We start from the raw sequence: 9,637 nt of genomic DNA on the forward strand, positions 1-9,637 counted from the left end.
TGGACATTTTCCATAGCAACCGCAAACCAACTGAGAAGCATGGAGAACGTGTAACGTTTGGCGATTAATTTAGTTAAAATGTATTTATTTTCTAGTTACTTCATCTAGTATTTTCGTATTATGTATCTAAACCACAGAGCTTCGCTAAATTTAGTGACACACTATCCTCGTAATACCTGTGTGGAGTACCGTAACTGTCAAACTGAAAGACCACAGCATTGATTCAAATTATAAATTAATATAAATCATATTTATTATATAAAAGCTGCTTCTGTATTTATTATCTAATTGTCTATTTATTTATTTATAAAATATTTATAAAATTCTCCATTTTTTTACTGTTAGAAGTGTTCAGTATGGATAGGCTTCAAGGTTTATTGATTCCATTGGTATTGACTTCAAATATATCTTAAATCAATTATTACAGTTTGGTAATGAAAAACATAAACACCCACCATGGTGGATAAGTTATTGCAGTGTGAACTTAATTTAATTGTTTGGTAAACACTAGTTTAGTGCTCCAGCAGCAATTGCAGTAGTCTTTCTCTTTGGATGGTGGGTCAGACATTTAATGAAATAATTTCCCCAATTTAATCTTATTTTCACAGCATTTAGTAACATTCTTTATTTAGTGATTAATTTATTTCAGTCTTATTTTAGGTTTAGGTCTTCCGTACTTTATGCGGACTCTGCCACATAAAAACCTGACAAAAACCTGAAAGTCATATATAAAGTATATTGTATACTAGTAGTATACAATAGTATACTGTATATTTAAATAGGTATGGCATACTGTATTTATATATTTAGGAATTTGGCTGTTTATAAGCAGCAAAATGAAATTCACAAAAGTATTCGTCTTTCAAAAAAATGTAATATCGCAAACGATTTAGCAACAAAAAATACATATCTTAGTGTAAAATTCTGTTTTATTTTATTTTATTTTTTTTTTATTTAGACTAAATTCCTAAACACATTTACTAGCTTTACAAGCCGCGGTGACGCGGGAGGCTCGCTCACGCCTCCTTGTTTGATTGTATCGAAGGCTGTGAGCAGATGACGCAGTGAGGTCCAGTGAAGATGGCTCCTTTTCCGGACGAGGTGGATGTTTTTACTGGCCCACACTGGCGAATGAAGCAGCTGGTGGGCCGGTACTGCGAAAAGGTGTGTACAACTAACTGTCGTTCCTTAATTTTGCAGATTTACGAACATTTTTTTGGAGGTTGGTGTCTGAAGGTGAAGCGAACGCCTGCTAGCATGCTACCTAGCTAGCTAGCTTAATAGCAGCAAGAATTGAGTCAGTCGAAGGAGATGAACTGTCGAATGACTGTCTGACGACTACACTGAGACCCTTTGGTTGATCTGTGGTCAGCGTTACGTGATAGTATTCACGTTTCCAGCAGTGTGGAACCCTATCCGACTGAACCTAATAAAGTTTTTATAGCCACTCCTCTCCGCAGCTAAAAGCTTTTTCTGTTTACTAGCCTAACTAACTTGCAAGAGAGCTTATATAACGTGCTTTAAGGGCCACATTGGAGTTTCTAATGTTCTCACAAAGGGTGGTGCATATATTAATAAGAAGTGTCTTAACAAGACAAGCCAGGTAAGCTCATTTAGCTGCAACAACTAATGCACGAAGGGTGTGCTTCACTAACCCCAGCTCGGTTACAACACTGATGATTTGACACTCTGGCATACAGCCACTATGTTTACATATACGTATCAGTTACTGTGTTTAATCCTACTAACTGAAACGCTAAAATAGATCACATGGATCTTATGTGATGATTTATTTTGTAAGAAATAACGCAAAGATCTTATTTGATAATTCTTCTTCCACAGCTGTCCAACACCAACTTCTCCAACAACAATGATTTCCGCTCATTTCTCCAGTCCCTGTGCGCCACATTTAAGGAGTTCAAGATGCATGAGCAAATTGAGAACGAGTACATTATCGGGCTGCTGCAGCAGCGCTGCTGCACAGTGTACAATGTCCACTCTGACAACAAACTTTCAGAGATGTTGTCCCTCTTTGAGAAAGGGCTTCATAGTATTAAGGTAACGATCGACTGGCATTTTAAAATACACATTTTATTGACGTGCTATGACCCTATATTTCACTTGATGCAACTTTAAAAATAGCTAACCAGAAAAACATTGGCTTTTGGTAAGGGTAAAAACATGTAGTACAGTGCGCAATTGTTGGGTACCACTCAGTCATTAGAATAAGTATCATGTCAGCAACGCAAAGATTATAGTACATACAAAGACATCAAGGGTTGTCATTTTTCATGTACACATGTAATTTCCGGCACCTCTTCAAAGCGGTTTTACTCACATGCAAAGCAAAATTACCAGCGTTATAATAAATGAGAATTAGTTTTAGCTAACTTACACACTTTGGCAGTCAGTCCCTAAAGGCCCATTGTGCCATGAGAAATCTGCACGTTAATCATACTACACTTCCTTTAAGTGTGGAATAATACTCATTTGTTATATCCACTTTTGTCACAGTTCTCAAGTGTTACAGTTTCACATTTAAAAGAAGAAAAAGGATGAATGAAGTTATTAAGCATGAAGTTACTAAGTTGAACTACTCGGAGCAGAGGGAGGGTTATTTTTGTGATCTGCTTATCGAGAGACAAGAGTTATTGTTCTGTCAAGCCATGGGCAAACCTCCACCCCAAGAAATAAGAGGCAAAAATAAAGGCCTTTTTAGAATTATGCAATTGTGTAAACCCGAACTTCCGCTGCCAGTTTGCAAATCAGAAAGCATTTTCTATTTTTGCTTTCAGGAGTAATCCTGCTTTCTGTCCCAAGGAAAACTGTCTCCTGGGAAAAACAATACTGTCCTAAATATTTAAATTATATTGAATTCCTGTCATTTGTGTTAAAAAACAGTTCATGATATTTACCCTGAGAAATGACCCTGAGTAAATCAACTCCTGTAGTAATGACATTAAAATATTTTTGAATAGAAAATAATACTTTAATGTACAACAGTTATTGCACAACACAGCCATTAATGATGATGCAAAATCAAAATGTACTTCTCAATGTAGGGAGTAGTGATTGAGTAAGGGTGATTTGGACACAGACCATGAATTAATCATTGTTGTGTGTTTTTAGAGTGAATATGAGCAGCTTAACTATGCCCAGCAGCTGAAGGAGAGACTAGAAGCTTTTACACAGGACTTTCTGCCCCACATGAAGGAGGAAGAGGAGGTACAAGATGCTCAAATTTCTTTTCCTTTCTTTTTTTTTTTTTTTTATATTTTTTGTTATAATATTTTAATTACCCATTGTGTGGGACATCAATTAAGACTAATTTATGTTGAACAACAAAAGGTAAAAAGATACACTGAAAGTTATCATAAAAACGTGTCTGTTCGTGTCCAGGTAAATTAAACTGTTGCAAGCTGTTTGTAAACCGAGGAGATTCGTTGCAGGTGTTTCAGCCTATGCTTATGCAGTACTTCAGCTATGAGGAGCTCAAGGACATCAAGAAACAAGTGATAGCGCAGCACTGCAACCAACAGCAATTGGACAGTGCCGCGGAGGTGCTAAAAGGCTTCACTTTGTGGAGCCAGGCGGAGGAGCTCCAGAAAGCCTTCAAATATGCTGATCATGAGAAGACAGATTATGGTGAGTGAGTATATATTTAAGCTGGTGCTTTGTACTTAAGCACATTATAACTGGTCAAGTAACCCCACTGTTCAATATACGACATGTTTAGATAAGCATATCAATCAGTTGTCTTTTAGATCTAATGCAATGTAGTAACTCATGTCCAGCAGATATTTTGACTGTCCATTAAGGCATTTCTTATGATTTGATCAGTTTAGGCATGACTAACTTGTTTATACCTGCGTCTATCTTGCTGCAAAATGTTAAAAATGTATACTTGATAACGGACCTCTGTACTACCAGGACAATGTTTTAACTGTTAAAGTCACCAGCTTCCTGAAAGAACACTCTGTCTTAGAAAGTGGTTGACATTTGTAAAAGGTACACTTCATCATTTTGGTATTTGAGAACACTTACGAGCAAAGCTATTCCATGCTCTTCCTCAGAACTGGAAAAAAACAGGAATTCCTCCACCCACATCTCCCAGCTCCCCACGGAAATTATGCTGAGGCTGTTCCATTATTTAGGCCCTGAAGATCTGTGTCGCTGCAGCCAAGTGTGCAGCTCCTGGTCAGAGCTAGCTAAGACCGGCTCTTTGTGGAGGCACCTTTATCCTGTGCACTGGGCCAGAGGTACAATCGAGTTTTATGTACGGGTGAAGAATTAATCCACTCAAGTGTGTAGCGGTGCACAACTAATTAATATTTTTGTCTCCGTTATGTAGGTGATTATTATAATGGCCCCCCTGGGGAGCTCGACCAGGAGCCAGATGAGGAGTGGGTGAAGAGTCGGCAGAACGAGGGTCGTGCCTATCAGGAATGGGATGAGGACGCTGATGTCGATGAGTCTGGTGAGGTTTTGTCTTGGTAAAGGGCTTGTGTCTCATAGCGATTTAAGTGGTATTTAAAGCACAAGCAACTATTACTAATGTAATGTTTCAGACACAAGCTGCCAGAAAGGCATCATTTGGGATGTACTGTTGTATTATAGCTTCCTACCCAGTCATTCCTATCCATTCAGCCCACATTTAGCAAGATATGTGTGACAAAGAAAACCCCCACTTTTATAAATGCTCGGTAATGTTAAGCCCTGTTCCCATTGAACACACCGTTTAAGTAAAATGGCTGGTAAATAAACTACTGTAATTTGTGGGTGTCTTGTCATTCTCTTTCAAAGCGTTGACAATTCACTGGCTTTCAATAACAGCATAAAATTAGCCAGCCAAAACTGACTACTGATGTTGGGAAAAAAAGTGTATGGAAAAGAACAAATTGAAAATGAGGAAAACGGCTCAAATCTACTCTGAATGCTCCAAAGCTATAGCTGGTCTGCTATTCAGCAGCCAGTGCTAAAAATTTGATTGTTTCCACTACTGCAAACTGTGTTTGTTTGCGAGGAAATCAATGCCCTACGTGGACATGGCGGCAGCAAAGCTTCCAGTAAATACATGAACAGTGTGTCGTTTTACAGAAGTTAATCACTCAGGTCGAGCAGTTTTAGCGCACTGGTTCTACGTGACACGTTCAGTGTGAACAGGGCTGTAAAACAGGTTTATGGTTATATGCAGCTTGTGTAAAAGGCAAGTCTTCATTAAATATGATACCTAAAGACATTTAGTGTCTATTTTTGACCTCTACTTTTATAGTTCCTCACTGGTTGCCCTGTTGATATTGGGTAATAAAACTAGATTAAAAATGTAAAGGTGTTTGTTTAAGAGTTTTAAACAGGGCGTCACACATTCGTTCACATGTGGTGAAGCCAGTCATCTCTATTTACTTTTCAAGTATTTTGCTGCTTTTGATCCCAGACTCTGCTTCATGGTATGATACACATCTAGTGTTGCCTAAAGATGTGTCATACCACCTCCAGTTTAAGCTCTGTAATGTGTCACCCATGTTGTTCAATGGTTCATCAGATGTGTCAGGTCAAATTGAGGGCTCCCTTGCAATCAGCACTGCTAAGCGGGAGAAGAGGCTCCTGAATGGGATTATCCAGAATCTTCTTCCAGCTGTCGGTCCTTCTGTCAAGTCCATTGTTCTGGCATATAGCTCTACAGTCTCAAGTAAAATGGTAGGCAGAGCACAAACCTTTATTTTGCTGTTGTACTAGCACAATGTCAAAGCTCAGAAAGCTCGTTGGTTGAGCTGTGTTGTAAGATAAATGTTTTTGCTTTCCAGGTACGTCAAATCCTCAGTTTCTGCCCCAATATTACTCATCTAGACCTGACGCAGACTGACGTTACAGACTTTGCATTTGACAGGTTAGTATTAAAAATGAATACTGAAATGCTAACTGTTTATGACAAAGTGGATGTACATAAAACTCAGAAAACTTATGTTGAGTCTGTCCTTTCCATTTTAGCTGGTCATCTCTCGGAGCTTGTCACTCTCTGGAGCACCTGGATTTGTCGGGGTGTGAGAAAATCACTGATCACACCTTGAAGAAACTGTCTTTTGGGCTGGGTGACCTCATGTCTTCCACCTGCATTGACAAACGCTCAGACAAGCGAGCCAAGCTTCTTAAGAGTTCCCCAGGTCCCATCACGCTCGTTGATGAGAGAAACCTACATCCAGTGGGACGAAAGCAGGCCATAATTTTCAAGCAGGGGACTGGCCGCTGGGGTGCCGCCTGCACACCCACGCAAGTATGGGTCCTGGATCCTTTGGACCTTGCTGATATTGAGGACGCAGCAGAGTGGAGTCGACGTGGTGGGATGCCGCTTACTGACGCGGAAAGCTTCGTTGAGACACAACTTATGGGAAGTTCGTGCTGTTGCAGGAGGAGCAAGAGGCGTGGGCACAGGACTGGCTCAGATGCCTCATATTTGCAGTACGCCTTGTCTGCAGAAGTGCTCTGCGGTCACTCCACCTGCTGCACAAGCGACATGGCCCTCAGGACTTTTACTGGGTCTGAATCAGGCATGACCAGAAATGGCACAGCAGAATTTCGGACTAAATGCTCCTCAATGGGGAGCCTGCAGTGTCTCCAGCCTGAAAACAGGACTGATCAATCAGAAATGAAACGCTCACTGAGGTTTCTCAGCCTCTCTGGATGTTATCAAGTCACTGACTTGGGCCTGAGGTAAAGTTAATGCATCAATCTCTTTCAAACAAACTAAAAACACATTATATATATATTTTATGTGTTAGTATCTGTACAGAGGATTGAAACGGCAAAACTTAGAAAATGTATACACAACCACTGACTTCATACCCCAGGACTCAGGTATCCAGTAATCCCCTGACTGTACACACATCGGCAAATTAGATCAATCAATAGGCAGAACTCTGACCTCATCATGTGACTTTAAATAATGGGCCCCTTATCACCTTAATTAGGTAGAAATGAGGAAATGTAAAGATTGAATACAGGTGTAAAAACAAATTCCTGTTTGTTTCCAGTAAATAAACAGGCTGTTGTATACAAAGAAAAGCTGATACATTAAATTAAAAAAGGTCAACTTTAATGAAAGATAAGTTAGTTTAAATATAAGTTTCAATACAAAGTCAAATACAGAAGTGACTTATGTCACATTTTAGGAGTTAATTAATGCCCTAATTTGTTTTATTTTTATTAATTTAATAATATATATAGATTTAGTTTGGCAGTTATGACCCTCTATAAAAATGACTTGTTTTTAGGTAGGTTTTTTGAAGATTGGTAGCAAACTAAGATGACACAGTGGAATGAATGAGTTACTGTGAACAACTGTAAATGCCACATTTCGTCAAATTGCACTGATGAAATTGGAGACCAGCCACAGTGCCCCTTCAAACCTTGGTTGTTGAAATATAAGCGCCTGCCAGCGTACCCCAAAGAAATGCCTTGTGGTCATTTCCTTATTTGTCATTGTCCAGGGATAAACACTCTCACAGACTTACAAGGTAAAAACATTCAGCGCCATATAAAAAGTAAACTGCTCAAATGTAGTCATTTTAAAGCATTAGACAGATTAACTTTAATATCAGGGGTCAAGAGGACATAAAATCACTAGTCATAAAAAACATTTATGACTTTGCTCCAGACTGAGTTTTTAGGTTTTTAATCGTGGAAGTTATACTTCTACTGCTATTTTTGCTCTTGAATTCCGCCATAGATTTCAGTGTATTGCCATCTCATCACTATACTAAATTAAGACAAAGACATAGGTGCTTTTCAAAATGCATATCAAGTAACATTTCTGTCGGCTAATTCAGATTATACAGTGCAGCTCTTATTAGGGTAAGACTGGATTATCTGCATTCATCTAGAATCTAGATGTTCCCACTGTTGGTCTGCATGTTGTTGTAGCTGTAATGAGGTTGCATTGCATTGTGTGTCAGGGCTCTGTCTCAGCGTGGAGGGCTTCCCGTGCTGGAGCATCTCAACCTGTCTGGCTGCCTCTTCATCACTGAGGTGGGGCTGCAGGAGCTGGTGTCGGCCTGTCCTTCCCTCAATGACGAGCACTTCTATTATTGCGACAACATCAACGGTAACACAAGTTAAACCTAAAATGCTGCGTGCTCTTCACCTAGTAATGTGTTTTGACATAGGCCTGTGTTAATGTTATACTGTATAAGATGTCACGGTGCTGTTACAGTGTGTGGCAACTATTACAAATATTAATAACCCCACTCGCATAGCATGTGTCCTAGTGTAAGTAACCGATGCTGCTGAGAGGGGAGGTAAGTAGGCATTACAATACATTGATGCCCTTACTGTCAGAACTTTATGTAACACAAAGTTGAATTATTTGGTGAAATAATGAAAATATTTAAATGTTGTGGATATGGGGGTGTGTGTCAGATGTTTCTCACTTGTCGCGTGGGTTGCAGGTCAGTAGATAACCGTAGTGTGGTGTTTCTCTGCAGGTCCCCATGCAGACACGGCCAGCGGCTGCCAGAACCTGCAGTGTGGTTTCAGAGCTTGCTGCCGCTCTGGAGAGTGATTCAGCAAAACAATGCTATTCTGAAATGTCTCCTTTTAATTGCACTTTATTCTGGGAATACCATTTGCTGTATTTTGTGTCACTTAAAAATATTTCTTGATGAAACTGTAATTTTGCTCCAAATCTTTCGGTCTATATTTCATGGAAATAATGCTGTCTAAAAGGAAAACATACAAGGGTAACAATGGATTTGAACTGTCTGCAACTATCCTGGTTCTTTCTTTTTGGTTTTAAAAAAGTAAAAACCTAGAAAAAAATGAACACCTAGAACTCAGTGTTTTTCTGTAGTTTAAACCAAGTTTGTTTTGTCACTAAAACGATACAGATTTACACCAGTCTGCTTCTCCCCTTACTTTGTAACTCATTATCAGCATAGGGTTAATTTTGTTGTGAAATTGAATCTAGCTTCGTCGTTTATTTGATAACGATGTGTGGTGAAACGAAGAAGTGGTCTGAGTTTTGGGTGAAGCTGACTGCTCCAAATGGCACTCAGATTGTTGATGGTTAGGTCCCTACATGTGACTCTTTTTCGCTGCCTTGTGCTGCCGTACATTGATGTTCAGTTCACTGTTGATGCTGGCACAGCGACAGTATGCACAGACATAGGAACTGGTTCTTGATGTTGCAGTGTAGTCCTTAACCCCCGCCCCCTTTTTGTTTTTTGTTTTTTACATTTGTGATACTAAATGTCCAGAAAGAGTTTCTTGCTTTCACTTTTCTTTATGCACTCCAGTGGGCAAAGAAATGGACCAGTTTTCTTGTGAGAAAGACTGAAGAGTTTGTTGAGAAATAGAAAAGCGAGATTAAAAATAGTCAATTGGGAAAAGTCTTCAGTGTATTTGGCCAGCTAGAGTACTGCATCATTTACGATACTGCAGCAGAATTTATTTTCCTGTTCAAAAGCCTTGCATGATTTCTGTTGAAAATTCACAACAAATTAATAAAAACATCTTGGAGTTAGAAACTGTGCAGTTGGTTATTGTTATTGTGTTAACAAAAAAGTATCGAACCACCAACCTTCTAAGTAGTAAGTGACCTGATCCACCACCTGAGCTGCAGCCAACCCAATGTCAGTAAAGTGCC

General features: G+C 39.3%; 1 protein-coding gene across 1 annotated transcript; it reads left to right on the top strand.

Moving 5' to 3' along the window:
* Positions 1-19: 19 nt before the first annotated feature.
* fbxl5 (F-box and leucine-rich repeat protein 5) lies at positions 20-9,518 on the top strand. Its single transcript, XM_006790229.2, has 12 exons — positions 20-80; positions 1,046-1,164; positions 1,843-2,058; positions 3,130-3,225; positions 3,450-3,645; positions 4,074-4,259; positions 4,352-4,477; positions 5,543-5,697; positions 5,805-5,887; positions 5,989-6,708; positions 7,950-8,098; positions 8,478-9,518. Exons 2-12 carry the CDS (start codon positions 1,081-1,083, stop codon positions 8,552-8,554), a joined length of 2,088 nt encoding a protein of 695 aa, XP_006790292.2. The 5' UTR covers positions 20-80; positions 1,046-1,080; the 3' UTR covers positions 8,555-9,518.
* The last annotated feature ends 119 nt before the right edge of the window (positions 9,519-9,637 follow it).

Source organism: Neolamprologus brichardi, chromosome 23 (genome assembly GCF_056152115.1).
Source record: "Neolamprologus brichardi isolate AB-2024 chromosome 23, ASM5615211v1, whole genome shotgun sequence".
Taxonomy (NCBI): domain Eukaryota; kingdom Metazoa; phylum Chordata; class Actinopteri; order Cichliformes; family Cichlidae; genus Neolamprologus; species Neolamprologus brichardi.